We start from the raw sequence: 21,489 nt of genomic DNA, 5'->3' as shown, positions 1-21,489 counted from the left end.
CATGCGCGCTGGCTTCCCCCGAACGGAGGTAACAGACTCGACTCCCAGGCGTGCTGCCTGAAAACACTCTGAACATCACAGGTTGTCATCTTCATGTGGTCTCTTGGCTGCACTTGGTCCGAAGCCAGTGCTCCAGAATGAGTCAGTGTCTCTCCGTGACAGCAAGAGCTGTTCTTTCCCTTATGTTGCCTGAGGTTTGTCTGGTTTGGGTCATCCCCAAAGGGTGTTGACTGTGGACTCGGGCTTCCAGAGGGACTGGTTGTTTTCCGGGGTCTGCTCCCAGGGAACCCCAGTGTACTGGCGGGGTTTAGAATCTGTGATGGGGAGACCTTGATTAACAGCCCTACACGGAGGCTGCACTTCGGGTATGTGCTGTCGGAAGACGGCAGGGGTCATGGCAGATTAGACCAGAATCAGGTGTGTACTTAGGACAGGCCTTCTGGGCTGGGATTCAGGGAGTTGACAGGCACAAAGGAAGCGGACTGCGTGAGATCCTTACCCACGGCTTGGCTGGCTGGGTTTTATGCCATTATACTGGGTTCTTTACCGGCTCCCGTGACCACCTCTCTGGCTGCATTACTCAGAGCCAAAAATGGCAGTGCCTTAGTCTGTTCAGGCCAAGACAAAATACTAAACAAAATACCATAAGCAGGGTAGTTTGTAAACAATAGAAATTTATTTTTCACAGTTCTGGAGGATGAGAAGTGCAAGATCAGGACATTGGTAGATTCAGTGTCTCATGAGGGCCTGTTTCTTGGTTCACAGGTGACCGTCTTTTCCATGTCCTAACACGGTGGAAGGGTACATGAGCTTATAAGGCCACTAAACTCATTCATGAGGGTTCCACCCTCATTACCTCATCACTTCCTAAAGGCCCTACCTCCAAATACCCTCACACTGGGGATCAGTTTCAATGTAAGAATTTTGAGAGGATACAAATGTTCAGACCATAGCAGCTAGGGACAGTTCTTGGCTCAGCAGTACTTGATTACCCTTGCCTAACTCTATCGGGTTTCTTAGAAGTCATGCGGCATGTTCCTGGATACCTCTTTGCCCTTCCAGGCTTGGCTCCTGGGCTGCCCAGGCTCATGTTCCTGGTATCCCCCCACACCAGCCTGGGTCCATTGTGCCCCTCCGCATTCTCTGTCTAGATCCCAAGTGCCTGGAAAACCAATGTAGGACTGGTTTGCTGCAGGGTGGGTGAGTGAGCTGACCTGTGGCTTCAGCAGCTCCAATAAGACCCTGTATAGAGCAGATAGGGGGTTGCAAGAGGTCTTGGTGACTCCTTAAGAAAGCCGTCTAGGGGGCTGGACTAGAAAAGTCAGCAGGTTAATGCCAACAGGATTTCCCTTTTAAATGTCACCTGTCACAGTGGCTCAAGTCCTGGGGGATCTGATAATTAAAAGTGGCCTTGTGCTTCCTTAAATAGAAAGCTTGACACACAAATGACTTCAAGAGTCAAATCCACGTTGACTTTGTGCACCTCTGTCTGCAGCCTGAGACTGTTGGCTGTGCTCTGCTTTGCGTGCCTCCTGCCCCCTAGTGGGTGTAATGCTCACGGAGCTAGCCATGGGCTGGAAACAACTTTTTTGGGTCATCTTGAGAAAAATGGAAGGGGTGGCTGGAAGTATTAGAAGTTCACAAGCCAAAGTCCAATAGATATGAAAAGGACAAAATGTAAGGTAGCATCTTCCAAGAAATTAGCGGAAGGGCCACTTTTCCTTTTCGCCCTTCGTCCACCCCAGCTGGAGACCCATGTCAGCCTATAAGCAAGCATTTCAGAAGTCATTTAATCTGTTCTTTAAAGATAAACCATGCTTCTGCTTTGTGTGTCTCTCATTTTTAAGTGCTAAGGCCCCAATGGATGGTGGGTGACCTCCCAAGGAGTGGTGTCCCCAAGGCCTCCACAGTGTGTAACTCAGGGCATCCGTTCACACCACAGACTTTGGGAATAGCGCTTTTTGGAATTGTGCAGTGCAAGACCTGTGAGACTGTACAAGATGGCCCTGTACTCCTGAGGTCATGAGGACTCCATAGGGCCCCGGGAGGGTCAGGGAGGGTCAGCTGATATGTGCCTTCTCTGTGGCCTCTGAAGGGAAAGGCCCTTTTGGTTTTCTTGGGCTTGGGGCAACCTCTGCAGATTGGCAGGTGTTTCGCGTCACATGCCAGGATTTCCACCTCGGAGCTGATGTTCCTCTTCCCAGATCCCTTCACAGTTGCATAGGCTGGAAATGCCCCTCATCGAACAGTTAAAAACACACACCAGCAAGAGACAAAGCCTGTGGCGAAGCTTTCCGCTATCACCTGGTTGGCTTTGAACCAGCGTCGAGTAACTGGGAACTCTCTGGACTTAGCATTTCCCCCACTGGTGCTCGTGTTGACCCCTCCTAGAGCCTCATAGGCCTGGCATGCTCAGCCAGCTGAAAGCTGCATGATGAAAGGGAGAGAATGTCTCCTCCCTTGACTGCCTTCTGGGTACTCTAGGATGCTTGTTTCTTTAGAGCAAGGGAGCTTCATCTCACTCTCTTCTTCCAAAGTATTACTTTAGGGTCTACTAAAGGAAAATTCTGTGCTCAGAAAGGCCCAGGGCTGTCTTTGAAGAAATGGCGGTGGCTTGGACTACATGATCCCTCCAGGCACAGTAGGACACTGGGGTTCCCACGTAACGTGCCCAAGACTATCTATGCGGCCCCTCACATTTCCTGGGGTGACATCAGGCAGCGACACTTGGAGCCGTGGCTGAAGCCGATGTACTAGGAGGTGGCAGGAGCCCTGGTGTGCTCTGTTAGGCCACATGCAGTGCCACAGACAGAGACAAAGGATCAGTTTTGTGCTCTGTGCTGGGGTTGATGAGGACTCTGGAAAATACAATTAGCCTGTGGCAGAGCTGCCAAGCCTGCAGTTGAGCAGCCTTCCTGGGGGCACAGGGCCTGGGGTCCCTGCTGCTCCCCAGCTAGGGAGCTTGGGCAGCATAGGCCCCTTCAGCCATGGCTGTTTTGGCCTTGAAGTAGCCTTTAGGGGAAGGTGATAGCTTTTCATCCTCTGAGAGAGGAGGGCTGGCATTCCGGGAGGGAGAAACTGGCTTTTCTGATGTCCGCTGAAAGAGCTCAGACAGAGGAAGCGGGAAATGTGACTTGGAAATGAGAGGCACGAACTGTTTCTGAACTAGCGGCAAGCAGTTGCTGGAGAGGACACGACACAGGGCCAGCCCTTCTCCTGGTCCACAATGGATATGAGCCTGGGATGGCAGGTGAGGAGCTGCTCAGGACAGCCTCCCTGACGGTGGTGGGTATGAACCGCCTCCCTTCCACACAGCAGGAAGAAGCGCCTTCTTAAGTCTCATTGCCCAAGGATGCAGTAAGAATCAGAAAACAGTCTGAAACAGTCAGAATGGAGGTTCTGAGCAGACAGTGAGATTGCCTCCCTGGGCAAGGAGGCCCCTGACTGCAGCTCTGTGATGTTGGAAGAGATGTTGGGAGTGTAACTGAGGGTGCAAAGGTCTTGGAGATTGGAGAGTTGAGAAAGCCGTAACGGGAGGCTGAGGAGCTGTGCCTGGTGAATGTCTGCTAAGCAGGTTGGGCCATTCTGCTGGTGTGGGACCCCGCAGAGGCTGTGCTAAGCCAGACTGAAGCACCCATTCAGTGCCCAGTGGTGCCCATGCAGGAAAGTGCTGGCTGTTTGCTATCTTCTGTGAACTGACATGAGCAGGGTCCGGGGTTGAGCAGTATCTCTGTGGTCCGTTGATCGTCAGCATCTGACTGCTCCGGAGTGTGGGGTGCAGTTTGCCACTCCTACCCCTGAGCCGCCCTCCTCCTTATTTATTCCACCACACCCGACCCACATCACTGCACACAGCTTATGCCTGATGCTAGGCTGTAGATGGAGAAACTCCTTGATTACCTAGGAGAGGTAACCAAGGCGACATGCTCAGTGACCTTCTTCCTCAAGGTGGGAAGCTGCGTTGTGTGGAGGTCTCTTCCAAGAGCTGGAGGGTGTGTGTGAGAGAGAGAGATGGAGTCTCGCCCTGTCGCTCAGGCTGGAGTGCAGCGGCACCATCTTGGCTGATTGCATCCTCCGCCTCCCAGGTTCAAGCTTTTCTCCTGCCTCAGCCTCCTGAGGAGCTGGGACTACAGGCACCCACCACCACACCCAGCTAATTTTTGTATTTTTAGTAGAGACGGGGTTTCACCACGTTGGCCAGGCTGGTCTCGAACTCCTGACCTCAAGTGATCTGCCCGCCCTGGCCTCCCAAAGTGCTGGGATTCCAGGCATGAGCCCCATCACACCTGGCTTCACTGGAGGTTTTTGTATATACATGAGAAGTGGGGAGATAGGGGCAGGATGTGATAGACGTGGCCTGGTGGGGTGAAGCGGGGGATAGTGACATGCTGGCCACTTCTTCAGTTTTCACTGCCAATATTGCCATGTGCTCGGAGCTTTCCGAATGTTTTATTGTAGAAAGCCTGTGCCTCTGCTTGCAGCCTAGAGGCCAAGATAGAATGAGGGCCTGTGTGCAGATGGCAAGAACCTTGCTTCTTACAGGGGACTCTTTCTGTACAGGAGCCTCAAATTACAGCTTCTACAAGTCTATTGAAAATGCATTCTGACAGCTCCTTAAAGGTAAATCTTTCATTGGATCCTTCTGTAATAAAACAGTCACCCCCAACATGTTGTCTTTGACGAACCTGAAGGTTTGAGTTTTCAAAAAGGTTGGTATATATACCAGTAAATCCTTAAGTTTACTGCTGTTTCCCCAAGTATCAAGCATGAGATATTTTTAGTGCATTTTGTTTCCTTGTGAAATATCTGGTTTTAGAAGCAAAGGGAAAGGATTCTCTTAGCCCTTTGGTCTTGGTTTAGAAATCATGTGAGCAAGCATGTCACCTCATGCCAGCTTAGCTCAGTTCCCTCCTATTTTTCTTCTCTTTTATTCTGTGGTTTTTAAAAATTATCTGAAGCACTGACACTTTTGTTAAAAGATAAATATTTTTAAGAAGGTAAAAGCATAATTGGGATACAAATATAAAATGTTCTCGTGTTAAATATTTTCTATTAAATAAGGAGGGATCTAATGAGATGTTACAATTCTTGAATTCAAAAAAATACAAACTCATAGAAAACCAAGAATGCTGAAATGAATTACCAACAGATACAAAATGGACTATTACAGGGCAGTCAGTAACCCAATGCATCTGGGACACAGTTCATCTTCATTTCTCTGGAAAAAAAACCCCATTTGTATTACTGTCAGTTTTCTACAACTTACAGGGTTGTAAAATAGCTTCAAGACAAAGTCAGAGATAGCCTGGAAGGGTGCCCTAGACAGGACACCCTGTAATTTTTAATGCCCATATAAAAATCTTTCATAATTTTTCATGGTACCTTTAAAAATCCTATTATAAGTAAACTATCCTAGGGCTGATTGTGGCTGTTGACTGGAGGAGATGGTAGAACACTGGCAGCTTTCTTCTGTGGCCTTCTCTTTTAACTGTGAACTAAAGACGTGGTGGTACCTCCCTAAAATTATTCTACGGGGTCTGACTAGTGACCAGGAGCCCTCTGGGCTCCTCTCGGATGCTCACCAGAGAATAGAGAATAATCCTTTAGCCTAACCTCTACTGTCTCTCTGGTTTATTTTATAACACTGTGAGTGGTAGGAAGAAGACCGGGAAGGAAATCGCAAGCTGCTTATGTGGCCTGAACTGCGGTTTGTTTCCCTCCTTTCTTCAAGGCAGGCCTTGTTCTGAGGTTTTTCTTTAGGTAACCAAGGAGAGAACTAACATTGCCCATGTCTGTGGGACTGGGCCTGTGAGCTGCCTTTTTTTTTTTGGGGGGGGGGGCATTGAGGGCCCTTGAGTATTGGTTTTGTAACTCATTTTTTTCAACAGACTTAACAAAGTGTTCCCACCAGAACTCTGACTTGTCTTCTGCTCACAAATGTTTGTGTACCTCAGAATCTGATGTGAATGACTGGGTTTTAATTTAATTGCTTAAATGTAAAGTTTGCCCCTTCTGGGTCCTGAGTTCTTCTGTGCACAGCCAACTAGTTCAGAATATTTGGGAAAGGACCAAACAACAGAAGTCATGGCTGCTTTGCTGGCTTGATTGCCGTCGTGGCTGGTTTGCTGGTTCTTGGTTTTGGTGGTCTCCTCATTAGGTTCCCCGTCTCAGGTACCCACTGCTGCTGTCTGGCCATTTGCCTGCCCATCAGGCCCCTGCCCCAAGGTGTGAACGGGAGGAGCTCTAGGTGGCTACTTAGATCCAGGAACCTGAGAAGAAAGTGGACATCTGTTGAATCAGAAAATAGTTCGAAATTTTCTCTGATTTTTGTTTTTCCATTTTCTTTCTCAGTCATTGTCACAGCCAATTTAGCTATTTAATCTTGCCTCACAGGACCTTTTCAAAATAGATCAATAGGAAAAGAAAACCACTATTGGGAAGTTGGTTTATTCTTAGTCTGACCACTGATTTGCTCAAATATATATCTAGTTATAGATATCGATATCTATATGTATATATATTTTTTGAGATAGAGTCTTGCTCTGTCCCCCAGGATGGAGTGCAGTGGCGCGATCTCAGCTCACTGCAACCTTCATCTCCTGGGTTCAAGTGATTCTCCTGCCTCAGCCTTTCAAGTAGCTGGGACTACAGGCACGCACCCCCATGCCCAGCTAATTTTTATATTTTTAGTAGAGACAGGGTTTCACCATGTTGGCCAGGCTGGTCTCAAACTCCTGACCTCAGGTGATCCACCCACCTTAGCCTGCCAAAGGGCTACGATTACAGGTGTGAGCCACCGCACCCAGCCCAGAGTATTTTTATTTTTATTTTTGAGACAGTCTCTTGCCCAGGTGCAGTGGCATGATAGCTCACTGCAACCTCCGCCTCCGGGTTCAAGTGATTCTTCTGCCTTAGCCTCCTGAGTAGCAGGGACTACAGGAGCACACCACCAGGCCCAGCTGATTTTTGTATTGTTAGTAGCGATGGGTTTCACCATGTTGACTAGGATGGTCCTGATCTCCTGACCTCGTGATCCACCCACCTTGGCCTCCCAAAGTGCTGGGATTACACGCGTGAGTCACCGCACCTGGCCAAAGAATATTTTTTGAAAAATGATGTAATATTCCAAGCAGGGACTGTTCTGGGCTGAACTCTGCTGTTGTTTGAAGGTCATGGAGGCGGAGCAGACCAAGACCAGGAGCGAGCTGGTGCATAAGGAGACAGCAGCCAGGTACAACGCCGCCATGGGCCGCATGCGACAACTGGAGAAGAAACTCAAGAGAGCCATCAACAAGTCCAAGTAAGTCTGGACACGGCCTTGCCTAGGCCATGCGGCTATCCTAGTCTGCATCTTCTCAGCCTTTTGTATGTCACGCACTCAAGGACTACCCTGAGTAGTCCTTTGATGTAGACCCTGGGGCCTCACCAGAGCCCCTGCTCAGGCTCTCTTGCCCCCTAATATTCTATGACCCCCAGAGGCAGAGGATGCTAAGGGGTGGGCTGCTCTAGATATGATTGAGTTAGGAAACACAGAAAAAGGAATTTCAAAGGCACATTATTAAATGGCCCATTGGCTGGGATTTGGTAAACTCACGCTGTACCCTTGGGTCTGTGGCTGACAGTGTGGACAAGGCCCTATCCCTCAATTTATCTGTCAGTGTAATAGGGATGAGCTGTGTTCACAATACATGTTTCCTGTGATCAAGAGCTGATAAAATGCTGTAAGACTGGCTTTAGTAGAGTTTTCCCCCCAATCTCTTCTCACTACAGCCCTGTATATTTTTATACAACATTGATAATGGTGGGCAGGCACAACTGTGTACCCTCTCTTGGGGACAAGCCCCCCGCTTCATTCCCAGTTCCTGGGCCTCCTAGCAAAGAGGAGGAGGACTTATGATGACCTAGACTTAACAGCCAAAGGTAGACCCAGAGCAGGCTGTGCAGGGCTACTGAAGGCCTGTCTTCCAGGTGTGGTCACAGCCCCAGCCAGGAGGGGCCGGGCAGTTGGAAGCTTGGCAGATGCCCAGTCCTCATGCAAGTGAGGGAATGGTGATGATTCAGTGAGGAAGAGAGGGGGGCAAGGAAGAGTTTTGTCCTCCTAGGCTCTGTACTACTCCCCAGTACCTTCTCCCAGGCTTGACTTTTCTTTGGTTTCTGCTCACACTCTTCCAACATACATACGTACACATACGTGCAGAGGAATAGCATTTAACCATTTATTATTGCACTTAATTGACTAGTGTATTTTTGTTTTGGTTTGGTTTTTGGTGTGTCAGGGGCTGATCTCTTGAGAGCTAAGTAGCAGACATGTATACGGCATTTTTCTGCAGGGGAGGCACGAGGTGGCGAGGGTTGCTGCAGGACCTGTGCCTGCTCTGGGCAAGCCCAGGCATCATCCATATGGCAACACCCAAGAAGGCTGAGGAGCAGCCTTTGATGCTGCTTCCTTTGGTGTGAATATGGTGGGTCTTTTCTCAAAAGACCACGAAATCCCAGTGCACACACATCACCTATCATCCATTAACCTGTTTAAGAAAATAAATCTTGTGATTGTACTTTGCCAGCCTTCTCAGATTCCGAGAAGAGTATAGGGACAGATCATAGTCTTGGGCGGCTCCTGTCTGCCCGAAGGATAAAATGTACATCTGTGTATTCCATGGAGTGGCTACCAGGCCACCTCCATGCCCACCCTGCGTTTCCAGCCACACTCCCTTTGGATGCTTGTGTTCCTTTTGCTGGGACATCTTCCCTGTGCCCTGCAATGCCCATTCACACACACACTCCTCACCTTGTGCTCCTGTCTGCTCCTTTTGGTCATGAGAGAACTTATACACCCCACTCTCTCCCCAAGTTTCAGGATTTTCAAACCCACCAATGGCAGTCCTGTGTCCTTGTCATCCATCTGGATCCTCAGGATGCAGGATTTGAGAGCTTCATGGAGGGTGAACAGCTCAAGAATAAAGCAATGATCTACTCTTAATGTTCAGGCACCAAAGTTCCTAAAAAAGAGCCAAGCTCCTTTGGCTGACCCAGAACCAAGGGATCTGCTAGGATACTGGCATTTCTTGTGACCATTATGTGGCTGAGTTGGCCAACTAACAACTCCAGTCTTTGGACAAGGTTCGGGAGGACCAACCTGAGACCCCCTCCTAGTGGTGGCCTTGCTGTGCTGTGAGGGAGGAGTGGTGCTTCTCTCTCTTCCGCAGTTGACTTCAGTAGAGGAGGAGGTTTAAGTAGCCCTTCTCCAGCCTCATCTGCTTTTCATCCCTGGGGAATCAACTTCATTAGGAGAGTATATCCAGGCCACCCTTACTGCTGGGTATAACCCGTGTGGCCCTGAACAGCCTTCCCACACAGGAGGAATATGAGCTAGGTTGCAGAGTCCCCAAGATATGTGTGTGTGGGTTCCCCGTGTCTTGAGATGGGCCTCCTGTCAGTATAGCACTGGGTGAGCCCAGTTATTCTATCTGGTGTCTGTCAATCAGTCTCCAAAGCTAGGAGCATCACTCACATGTCATGGCCTTATTAGAATTTACTAAATATTGGAAGGATGACCTGGCCAGTGGTAGCTGATGTCTCTTTTTCATCTTGTGAAGTTGACTGTGGTCACTGTATTATATTACTCTGATGGTTTTCCTTCCTGTCTTCTGCAGGCCTTATTTTGAACTCAAGGCAAAGTACTACGTGCAGCTTGAGGTATGTGTAGCTTTGGTCTTTTGTCACTGATGGGATTTTTCTGCACTCAAAGCTTCACTTTTCTGGGGCAGCAGAATATCAAATGAGCCACTTGCTATAAGGGGAAAGTGGAGAGACACATGCTTTACTGAGTTTTCAGACCTCAAAATTGTCTCAGTTGGGTCTTCAGTCGTCTCTGAACCTCTGTAACTGCCGTTCAGTCACTTTCTCTGTTGTACGAGGCCAGTGGTTGTCACAGCATGCTCTTAGGACTAGCAGCATCAGCATCACCTGGAGACCTGATAGACCAGGTCCCACTCTAGACCAATTGAATCAGAAACTCAGAGGTTGGAGTCCAGTGAGCTGAGTCTTAACCCTCAAGGGGATTTTGATGCAAGTTCAAGTTTGAGAACCACTGTACTGGGAACCAGATGTCTAGACTGTGGGACTTGGGTATGTTTGCCCATTTTTGCTTCCCTGATGGGGTTTATTCCACCAGTGAGAGTTTTTGGATATCAGAGCTTGTCACCTGGATGGGATCTGGGGATGGTAGTGGCTGACTTTGTCTGGTGAATAAACAGCAGTTATAATGGTAATCAGGTCTTCAGTCATGTCTTGGAAAATTCCTTGAAGTAGAATGATGGGCAGAAAATGTACTTGAACCTGTCATTCAGAAAGCATCTTAAGGCTAACAGGGTAGTCTTCACTTAGTCTCCTGTTTTCTCGACCAGCAACTGAAAAAGACTGTGGACGACCTGCAGGCCAAACTGACCCTGGCAAAAGGCGAATACAAGATGGCCCTGAAGAACCTGGAGATGATCTCAGATGAGATCCATGAGCGGCGGCGCTCCAGTGCCATGGGGCCTCGGGGATGCGGTGTTGGGGCTGAGGGCAGCAGCACATCTGTGGAGGATCTGCCAGGGAGCAAACCTGAGCCTGATGCCGTTTCTGGTAAGTCAGGGGCTTCACTGGGTACATGGGGAGATACCAGACTGTGTGATTTGTTTCCCAGGGTCCTCACTTTCTCTGGCCATCACTGAAAGGTCTCAGAGTTGGGCAGGCCTGAGGGCTGTTTCTGGTGGCTTCCCATGTTTTATAGAACACTGTGTTCATCAAGATGGTACTAAGTGTTCCTCAAAGTCAGGATTCTGTGGTCAAATAAATTGGGAACATGTTATACCTTCACTCCTCTTTGAGAGTCAAAGTATACATTAGAACATTCAAGGCTGAGAAGTCCTGCAGGAAAGAAGAGCTGTCTAAGATAGGGACTTTGGAATCAGATTTGATTCAAATCTGCCTTTACATCATTACTAGTGCATAATGTGGGCAAGGGCCTAACTTTGTATTTCAGTTTCTTCACCTGTAAAATGGAGAGCATAATGGTACCTACTGTATACTATGCATTGTGTAGGGTGGTGGTTCAGATTACATGAATCAACCCCTGACACCCAGGAGGCACTCAGTAAACGGTGGCTCTCACTGGCATCTGACCATAGAGACTTCTTTTCCCAGGGCCACCCCCTGGAAAACTGATAGAAGTTAGACTTGGTTTCTGTCATGCTCATCAAGAAAACCCACCCAACACTGTCTTTGCACACTTCCTTTCTTTTCCTTACCTGTGGAATAATCCCTGTCGGCTCTTTCCCAAGCTCCTTCCTCAGGAGTTCTTCAGTTCCTTCAACAAATATTTAAGTGCTAGGTTCAAGGTAAAGGAAAAGGAAACTATCATTTGAACAACTATTATGTATGAGTTACTTTAATATATACATCATCTCAAACCCTGCATGGAGAGGATCATGACACTTACAGAGGTAAACTAACTTGATCAAGGTCACACAGCAAGTCTTGGAGTTAGGGATTCAATTCAGGTCTGAGCTTATTTTCTGTCCCCGACATTACGTACTTATCATTTGTAAGAAACCTCTATGGAATGCTACAAGGCTATTTTTAAAGAGAAGAGGGGAAAGTTCTAATAAGGAGTGGGATTGTGGGCAGGCTGAGGGAAAACTGCTAAAGGCCAGAGACTTTGAAACCATGGGAATAATATGTGTCTGCACCTTGTTATTTTGGTCTACCAAATAATGTGGCTACAGGGCACTGTAAAGGATTTCTGCTCTTTTGCAGAAAATGGTGATGTGGGTAGACTTTGAGTGTGTTCTTTGAGATCAGAAGTTACCTGGAAGATAACAAAGGTCCCAGCAGATACTCCATGCTGGCCTGTTTCTTCTAGCAGCTCTTGCTTCTATTGCCCTAAGAAAGAAGCCTGAGTCCAGCTGGCTTGCTTTGGGATATGTTACAGAGGACCAGAACCACTTCCTGTGCACATGAGGATCTGTTTGGGGGACGGAGGTGGAGTAAAGGTCCTAATTTGTGGCTGAATTAATTTTCCATTTTTAGGTAATGTCTGGTGACACTGATGTCTTGGCAGGGTTATAAGGTTATTGGAAGGGCGCTTAATATCCATGGGATCCAGCTGCCAGCTGCTTCCCTTCCAGCTGCTTTAGAGGCTGGCCATTCAGGCTTGGGAAGTCACATTCCTTCATTAGGCACTCAGAGGTAGAGATTCTGCAGTCCCCATACTGTGTCTAGCTGCCTGCCAGCAGCAAGCACTTGTGGTGTTTGAGGAGGTGACAGAACCCATGTGACTGGTGTTCTCTCTCAACTTAGTGGCCTCGGAGGCCTTTGAAGATGACAGCTGTAGCAACTTTGTGTCTGAAGATGACTCGGAAACCCAGTCTGTGTCCAGCTTTAGTTCAGGACCAACAAGCCCGTCTGAGATGCCTGACCAGTTCCCTGCGGTTGTGAGGCCTGGCAGCCTGGATCTGCCCAGCCCTGTGTCCTTGTCAGAGTTTGGGATGATGTTCCCAGTGTTGGGCCCTCGAAGTGAATGCAGCGGGGCCTCCTCCCCTGAATGTGAAGTAGAACGAGGTGAGTAGCAGCCTTCTCACCCTGTCCCAGATGCCGCACTGCCTCTGTAGCCTGACTGTTGTGCCGTTCCATACCTCTGCCAGGTCTCAGGGACCCCATGCTGCATTACCAGGTCTCTGTGGTTGCGCTGTCAGTATTGATCACTGAGGTTGTTTCCAAGTGCTGTTCTGGGGGGCTCCTGGCTCCACTCAGCTTCTATAAAGTAGAGCTTAGGTCCTGTGTCTCACATCAGCACAGTCTCCTTGGCAAGCACGTAGCAGAGAGGTTTGTTTCTCAGCTATAAAGTCAATGTGGCAAATTTCATCTCTATAGCTAAGGAATATATAAAACATCACAAGGAATAAAAGCAGTAAATGATTATGTACTGAGAACCTCTCTGATAGACACGGTAGGCAACAGTGGGAATTCTACAGGGCTAAGTTAGCTGATTGGTTTGAACTCAAGTGACTTAGAACTGTCAATACTCACTTTTGATAATCTTTGTATTTCTACAGGAGACAGGGCAGAAGGGGCAGAGAATAAAACAAGTGACAAAGCCAACAACAACCGGGGCCTCAGCAATAGCAGTGGCGGTGGTGGCAGCAGTAAGAGCCAAAGCAACAGCTCCCCTGAGGGCCAGGCCTTGGAGAACCGGATGAAGCAGCTCTCCCTACAGTGCTCAAAGGGAAGAGATGGAATTATTGCTGACATAAAAATGGTGCAGATTGGCTGATTCATCCTGGGCCCTGGCCCATGTGCATATCAACATTTATACATGGAACTGGAGAACATTGTGCCAATAATCATTTAATATATGCCAAATCTTACACGTCTACTCTAAACTGCTCTAATGAAGTTTCAGTGACTTTGAGGGCTAAAGATTGTTCTTCTGGGAAGAGCTCTTGGGCTGGTTTTTCAGAGCAGAGTTGTTGCTGCGGGTAGACTGTGACCAGGTTCACAGCCTTTGTGGAACATTCCATGTAATGGCATTGTGGAAGCAATAACTAGTTCCTACGAAAGAACCAGAGCTGGGAAGATGGCTGGGAAGCCAGGCCAAAGTGGGGGCAACAGCTTGCTTCTCTTTCTCTTCTCACCCTTCAGTTTGTATGGGAAAATGGAGATGTCCTCTCCACTTTATTCCATGGTATCTAAATGAAAAAGAAAACCCACACACAAAGCAAAAACTCAAGTATTAAGAGCACGTATTTTTGACCCAGTGGAGGCTTAAAAAAAAAAAAAATCCAAGAACACAATTCATGTTCACCGCCTCTGGTGTTGAGAGGGGGCTTTTAAAAAAGCGTGTATTCTGGGATACCCACTGAAACCATTTTCTAGAAAGGCTACCATGAGCTGCACTTTTTGGGGTGGGAAAGGTGAATGCCAGTGGGGATGGGGGGATGAGGGTAGGAGGGACTTACAGAAGGGGATTTGTGGCTGTGGGGGAGAAGGTTCTACAGCATAAGCCTTATCCTGCCAGCCAAGGGGATTTATTCTAAGAGAAGTGCATGTGAAGAATGGTTGCCACTGTTATTAGATTGACAAGATGTTAATTTCTCTGTAGGTTGTAACTTTAAAAATAAATGAAATTATTTAAGGGTTATGCTGCACTAGTATTCCTTAGAGGAAACTGTTCTTTAAAGTTAGGAAAGGGAGTAGGCAGGCATGTGTTGGCAAAGGCTGTTAATAGTAGTAAGTGTTAAAGACTGCTTTTCTTTAATGTTTTCATGGTAATGCATATTTAGAGCACTGTATTTTTGTCTTGTTAAGAAAATTTAGCATTTCTAAAAGAAAAAAGCAACCCTCTTTCAAACTGTTAATTCTGTCACAGCCTGTATATTTTAGTCATTTGTAAATCTCTTCATACAATAGTGACTTCTTTTTTGACTGATACAGTATCTTAATTACAAGGTTATTTTGTACTTGTCTTAATACACTGAGTGTAATAAAAACAGCTTGAGAAAAGTTTCTACTTTCTGTGACTTCAAATAAGAACTCCCAGTACTGCCCAAATCTTCTAGGCAACCCTTCTGCCATAAGGAAGAGCATGGAGTGCTGTGGTCACCAGTAATCATTTTCAGTTAAGGTCATGAATAGTAATAATTTAAGCCTTGATTACAAAGGTTCGAATTCTACTTTTGCTGCTACTAAAGCTGTGGGCAATGAGGAAACACAGTGGCAGATAAATAAAAGACGAGGTGGTGACGCTGGAGGAGTGGGCCTCGGCTGCACACTGCATGCAGTCTCCCAGAAAGCTTAAGTGTTGCTGTCAGCTCTCATCCCCAGAGAATTATTTAATTAACTGGGGGGTACACTTGGGCATTACTTTTAAAAGCTCCCCGAGGGAATTCAAATGTGCATTCAGAGTTGAGAATCAGATGGATCCTTTCTCTGTGGAAATGTTATAATGCTGGACTCTTAGTCTGCGTTTCATTATTAAAGCATGCTGTGGAGAAAAAGTTCTTGGTTGGCCAATCATGAGGTTTAAGTTTCAGAAATAACCCTTTGCAGTATCAAAAGGTGTTTTACCTAGTAGTTAATATTTCATCTAGGAAAGTTCATAGAAGTCCCTTGTGCTATTTAAGAACATTAAACAGCCGGCCAGGCCTGAGGGTTCATGCCTGTAATCACAGCACTTTGGGAGGCTGAGGCTGGTGGATCACTTGAGCCCAGGAGTTTGAGACCAGCCTGGGCAACATGGTGAAACCCAGTTTCTACCAAGAATACAAAAACTGGCCAGTCTTGTAATTTGGTCTCAAACAAGAACACTTAACAGCATACCTGAATTTGACTAGTGACCTTCAGGGTTCATTCAGTTCTCATAAAATCTCCTCACACCCTTTAACCTGTAGTAAAGACACTGAGACTTGCTTGACTTACCATTAGCAAAAACTTCCCTGCAATTGAGGCAATTCTTTTTCCTCCTAGAAAAAACACCATCTGGAAAACAGCCCAAACTAGGATAAAGTTTTTACAGCAGAGTCAAGTTATACAATCTAATAACTAGAGATTTCTAAGTACTTGCAGAGAATGAAAGTGGGATGGAATTTTCTAACACTGGGGCTTTCTTTCCCTTGTCTTTACAAAAGACAAAGCCTAGGCAGTCAGTAGCACTAGAGTATTCCTTATTTGGGCATTAGAACTTTCTCTTGTTTCCTGCCTCAATCCCCTTTCCCATCAGCCTACCTGTCTCCTACACCAGAAAGGGATGCAGACCACCTTTTGACCAGGGCTCCCTTCTCACACTATCACCTAGTCAAATCTCTAGTTTTACGTAGTCTGCCCCCACTGCTGTCACTGTGGCCTCTTTATCTCCACCACACTTAACATTTAATTATACTCTTCTGGGAATTCTGTTCACTGGGCTTCTTAAATCCCCCTCCAACCCCCTTGTTTTCTTGTATCTCCTGTTAGTCTATGTATTTTTTTCTAAAAATTAAAAAGACTTTCTAAAAAGCTTCCCCCAAATCAGTTCTTAACCATCTTTAGTTCACATGTGACTCCTGACTTTTTGGGTTATCTCACTTACTATGCCACGTTGATTCCAGATCTGGATTTTCTGGGCAATTTAATGTGTCAAAACTTACCTTCAGTGAAGCTATGAGCATCTGTCCATGTGCTGAATTAGAAACCTGAGTCATCCTCTCTAACAACTCCTGACTAGTCTTTCTGTTACTTAGAACCTCTGAAGGGCCTGGATTGTTTTTCCTCCCTCTGTAACAGGTCTGGATCTTGTCCCTCCCCCGACCAGACGGCTGTGTCTGTGGGTGTCATTAGACACACACAGCAGCTCAATCAGGGCTCAGGGAAGAAGGCTTGTAACCCTGGGGCAAATACTTTAATCTCTTAGACTTCTTTCCTCAATTGTAAGAAGTACAATTAATAGTATCTGTACTTTATTCAGCTATTGGGAAGAGTAAAAAGAAAAATATACACATTGGGTACATAGTAAACACTCAATAATGGTCAGTAGTCTGTCTTTTGAAGCCTTTCCTTCACGGTCCAAGTTAAAGTATCAATTCTTCAAGTACAATTTTTTATATTGGTCCAGCCAAAATTAATCTTTCCCTTATTCATACCCTGGTGGCATGTTTTTAGAGCTCTATTATAGAAATATCAGTGCCACAGTTAAGTTGTTCATATATAGGTCTCTTCTAATAAATGTGATGGATTAGGTTTTCAGTTTGCATCCTGTACAAGATCTTTACCACAACAGGTTCAAATCATGTGTTTATAATATAGTTCTTATGTTCTGGATTTTTTCTTTTTAAAGAGTAACAGAAAACTGGTTAAATTAGTCCACCTAAAATTAATAGGCTAAACCTGAAAGCATGAAGTATTTACCAAAGTGAAATCTCATTAGTGTAATAATCTACCACTATTCTGTAAAAGTACAGATTTTTGTTGAAGTATATATTTTCATGCAAATAATCTATCCTCTTTTACATGAAACATGACAGATGAAATCTTTGAATAAATCTAAGTTAAACTATGCAATATCCATAAGTATAAACATTTTATTTCAATTTAAGGTAGTAGCAATACAAAATAAGTTCTGATAATTATAAAGCAGAGACAATGAAAAATCCCACCCTATTTTTAGAATTTTAAAATATTGAGCATCATTCTATCCTGATGGGTTTTTATGTAAACTGGGAATTTACATGACACCAGTATCTTGGCAATTCACTTTTTCTGAATGCTACATATCCCAATCACCATATATTAAATTCTCTATTTTCTTCAAAGTGCTACTGCCACAAGAGCACTGAATACAGCCATTTAAAAAAAGACGATACAAACTAAATTGTAATGTCTTCAATATCTCAATTACTATTTTTTAAAAATAAAAACCACAGTAGTGAATTTCTCTAAGTTCTTGCTACATGACTGAATGGGAGATAATCTCAACAATTTTCATTCTTAGGCATGAGCATCTTCATGCTAAGGTAGTCTCTATTTAAAAGCTTTATTCTTTCATAACAACTGGGCAACATTTTAAATTAATAAATAATGCAAAATTAAAATCAATTACGGTGGCACAATTCATTTGGTAATTAGTTGCCCAAGATGTATAGTAGAATCAAGCAGGTTTAATGTCCACATGCTCTGCAAAAAAGGGAAACAATGGAAATATTTCAGTATATGAATCTAGCCCACTATTCCACTCAAGGAATCTATGTCCTTTTTCTCATCTGGTCTCAGTTCCTTTATCCTCTTAGCAAAGGCATCTCACAGTGATGACTAAGTCTAATCTTAATCATAAGCACTTTTTATACAAAATGGCCCCTAAAATGCTAGCCAACTCTATATACACAAAACCATGTAAACGGTACCTCTAGGTGATTTAGGTAATTCTGACTATATACAGTTCTTACCAAACACCCTGACAAGCACCAGATTCCACTGTAATGTGTTTTTAGATATTTAATTTCATTCTGATTGTTCTGCTTACTGTCCTGAAGATTTGTGTCCTTATTTGAAGAACTGATGTTTGGTTAAGTATAAAAGCCAGTAACTTGAGATTTCTCCATCACTGAAGTTGTGTGATCTTGATGGGGATAATGCTATTAAAGTCCAAGAAAAAAGGTCCTTCTTGTTTAGGCAAAAAGGTACTAGGAATGATATTGAAGATCCCAGAAGGTATATTTTCTAATTCCAGGTAGCAAAACCCACACCTATATTTAGAGAAAATGAGAATAAAGTTTATAGAAGATGATGCCACAAAAAGTAAAGTATAAAATAGATACAATAAAAATGCCAACATTACCTATAGTCACCACTAGATTTCCTCAGAAAGCCGTGGGGACCAGGATCTCCTAGAGTAGAAACTGTTACAACCTCAAATCCAACGCTATATTGCCTAGCATTTAAAATGAACAGAATTACTATATTAATATATAGTCTCAAACATGTGATTTAAAATAACTATATCTGAAGTGCAGATGTCATATTATGTTTCTGAAGTTTCAGTAGAGAGAAACACATGCACTCTATTTGTGATCATGTAACACACCATTTATATATTTCAGTTGAAGCCTTAAAGATTAACACTGGATTAAACTTACTTTAAGAGAGACTGTATTTTTACACATGGGCTCCCTGGGAAATATTTTATTTTTTTGAGACGGAGTCTCGCTCTGCTGCCCAGGCTGGAGTGCAGAGGCGCGATCTTGGCTCACTGCAATCTCCGCCTCCTGGGTTCAAGTGATTCTCCTGCCTCAGCCTTCTGAGTAGCTGGGACTACAGGGGTATGCCACTGTGCCTGGCTAAATGTTTTTGTATTTTTAATAGTGACAGAGTTTCATCATGTTGGCCAGGCTGGTCTCAAACTCGACCTCAGTTGATCTGCCAGCCTCAGCCTTCCAAAGTACTGGGATTACAAGCGTGAGCCACTGCACCCGACCTTTTTTTTTTTTTTTTTTTCTGAGACAGGGTCTCACTGTCACCCACGCTGGAGTACAGTGGAGCAATCATGGCTCACAGCAGCCTTGCCCTCCTGGACTTGCGATTCTCCCACCTTAGCCTCCTCAGGACCTGGGACTATGGGTGTGTATCACCATATCTGGCTAATTTCTTAAATTTTTTTTTTTGTAGACAGGGGGTCTCCTTATGCTGCCCAGGCTGGTCTGGAATTTCTGGGCTCAAGCTATCCTCCTGCCTTGGCCTCCCAAAGTGCTGGGATTACAGCCTTGAGCCACTGTGCCTGGCCACAGGGAATAATTAAAAATATTGTCGTTGGCTGGGCGTGGTGGCTCACGCCTGTAATCCCAGCACTTTGGGAGGCAGAGGTGGGTGGATCACAAGGTCAAGAGATCAAGACCATCCTGGCCAACATGGTGAAATCCCATCTCTACCAAAAATACGAAAATTAGCTGGGCATGGTGGTGTGCGCCTGTAGTCTCAGCTACTTGGGAGGCTGAGGCAGGAGAATCGCTTGAACCCAGGAGGCAGAGGTTGCAGTGAGCCAAGATTGCACCACTGCACTCCAGCCTGGTGACAGAGTGAGACTCTGTCTCAAAAAAAAAAAAAAAAAAAAAAAAGAAAAAAATTGTTGTTGTAACAAATGGAAAGGTCTATGGGAAAGGAAGCCCTGAAACAAAATCTGAATTTACAGAAGTACTTAGCATATGATAAACATGGCATCCCAAATCAGTAAAGAAAGATTCATTTAGATGGTGATGAAGTAACAAAAAATTTAGAAAAAACTGTTAAATTGTATTTTATACCAAATATAAAAATATATTCATATGAATTTTTTAAATGCAAAAAAATTAAACCATAAAATAATCAGAATATGGTGAAAATTAATTTGATAATGTGGTGAAAGTTCCTGTCCACAGCAAAATGAAACCAGAAGACAGATTTCATTATTTTAAAATGAAATGCTTTTCTATGTGGGAGAAAAATGACAATCTGAGAAAAATATCTGCAAATATGTGAAGGAGTTAATACCCTTATCTTATTCATGCTTACAATTAAAAAAAAAAGATAACTCTATGGGCAAGAAACATGAATAGACAATAAATAAACAATATTGTAACAAACACTGTTACATGTTCAATCCATCTAGAAATTAAGTACAAAAGAGCAAGTAGGTTTATTTACCTATTTCACCTATCAAACTGGTAGGGGTTTTTAAAACGAGTTTCTTGTGGAAAAAGTTTAATCCTATCTTCGTATTTAATGGTTTATTAACTGCTGCTGGATTAGTTTGTAAGAAAAGCAAAATTAAGCCTAATCCTATTTAGAAGGTAGTTCTGTTTTTATTTGTATTGGTTTTTTTTTTTTGGTGGTTATTATATGAGACAGGGTCTTGCTCTGTCGACCAGGCTGGAGTGCAGTGGCATCATCTGGGATCACTGCAACCTCTGCCTCCTGGGCTCAAGCCATCCTCCCACCTCAGTCTCTCAAGTAGCTGGGATTATACAAGCACATGCCACCATGCCTAGCTAAATTTTTCAAAAAAACTTTTGCTGAAATGAGGTCTTGCCATGTTGCTCAGGCTGGTCTTGAACTCCTGAACTCAATCCTCCTGTCTTGGCCTTTCAAAGTGCTGGGATTACAGGTGTGAGCCACCATGCCCAGGCTGTATTCTCTATGTTTTTTAAACCTTTTAAAACTATGAAATATAACACTTAAGTTAAACAAATATACAGCTTAATAAATCATTTGCAAAGTGAATAAACACCTCGGCTTCCCCATCTGTCTCCTCCCTGCAAACTGATGTGAAACAGGGTTCTAATTACCCTTTTTACACATGGATACTCAATTATTCCATACCATTTATTGAAAAGACTGTCCTTTCCTGGGTAACCACCACCCAGATCAACAAATCCTCTCAGCACCACAGAATTCCCTGTATATTCCTAATTGCAACTCCTGTCCCCTCACAGAGCTTTTATAGTAGTAACTCTCTCGCTCTGCTTTATAGTTTTACAACCTTAGTGTGCATCCTTAAATGACAGTCTTTTAGTTTTGTCTGTTCTTGACTTCACGGAAGTAGAATCACATGGTATATATTCTGTACATGGGGCTTTTAAGACGTATCCATTATGACTTATCCATTATGTTGTGTATAGCTGTCATTTATTTCCATTGTTGTATCAGGACTCTATTATATGACTATATTATAATCGTAAATGTCAATGAACATTTGTTTCCAATTTCCGGCTATTACAATGGTTTACTGGCCATCTGGATTGCCCCCTTTATGACATGTTTTTGTTTATTTTTTAAAAACTGCAGATTTTTTTCTTATCAAAGTAGCATATTTACAAATATTTTAATATGCTCTTTGTCTTAAGAAATCTTTCCTTTCTTGAGGTTAAAACATTTCCTGCATTATCATCTAGATGCTGTATTGTTTTGCCTTTCACATTTAGGTTTGTAATCCACCTGGAATTTTAT

At 44.5% G+C, this 21,489-nt stretch overlaps 2 protein-coding genes and 1 long non-coding RNA gene across 6 annotated transcripts in view; 1 reads left to right on the top strand and 2 right to left on the bottom strand.

Moving 5' to 3' along the window:
* SH3BP5 (SH3 domain binding protein 5) overlaps positions 1–14,544 on the top strand; it is a 77,953-nt gene extending 63,409 nt beyond the window's left edge. Inside the window, exons 5-9 of one of the 2 annotated variants that reach the window (XM_033212700.1) lie at positions 7,170–7,300; positions 9,654–9,696; positions 10,407–10,626; positions 12,343–12,603; positions 13,098–14,544. In XM_033212700.1, the coding sequence (XP_033068591.1) occupies positions 7,170–7,300; positions 9,654–9,696; positions 10,407–10,626; positions 12,343–12,603; positions 13,098–13,315 (873 nt within the window). In that variant the 3' untranslated portion in view covers positions 13,316–14,544. The remainder of the gene's footprint in view (positions 1–7,169; positions 7,301–9,653; positions 9,697–10,406; positions 10,627–12,342; positions 12,604–13,097) is intronic. The other variant, XM_033212701.1, reaches the window with a different exon arrangement.
* On the bottom strand, positions 7,168–12,344 carry LOC117084202. Of its 2 annotated transcripts, XR_004437344.1 has the most exons (3): positions 11,852–12,344; positions 11,292–11,370; positions 7,168–10,823 (listed from the first exon to the last, which is right to left on the bottom strand). It is a non-coding gene; the product is annotated as an uncharacterized LOC117084202 (long non-coding RNA). The 2 variants fall into 2 exon arrangements; XR_004437343.1 differs by having other exon boundaries at positions 7,168–11,370.
* Positions 14,545–16,462: 1,918 nt separating the features above from the next.
* Positions 16,463–21,489, bottom strand: part of CAPN7 (calpain 7) — a 47,644-nt gene continuing 42,617 nt past the window's right edge. Inside the window, exons 18-19 of one of the 2 annotated variants that reach the window (XM_033212699.1) lie at positions 18,350–18,442; positions 16,463–18,257 (exon numbers count right to left, since the gene is read on the bottom strand). In XM_033212699.1, the coding sequence (XP_033068590.1) occupies positions 18,113–18,257; positions 18,350–18,442 (238 nt within the window). In that variant the 3' untranslated portion in view covers positions 16,463–18,112. The remainder of the gene's footprint in view (positions 18,258–18,349; positions 18,443–21,489) is intronic. The other variant, XM_033212698.1, reaches the window with a different exon arrangement.

Source organism: Trachypithecus francoisi, unplaced genomic scaffold, assembly GCF_009764315.1.
Source record: "Trachypithecus francoisi isolate TF-2019V2 unplaced genomic scaffold, Tfra_2.0 Lachesis_group0, whole genome shotgun sequence".
NCBI lineage: Eukaryota > Metazoa > Chordata > Mammalia > Primates > Cercopithecidae > Trachypithecus > Trachypithecus francoisi.
The sequence above is the reverse complement of the archived record's forward strand: the minus strand, read 5'-3'. Positions and strand labels throughout refer to the sequence as shown.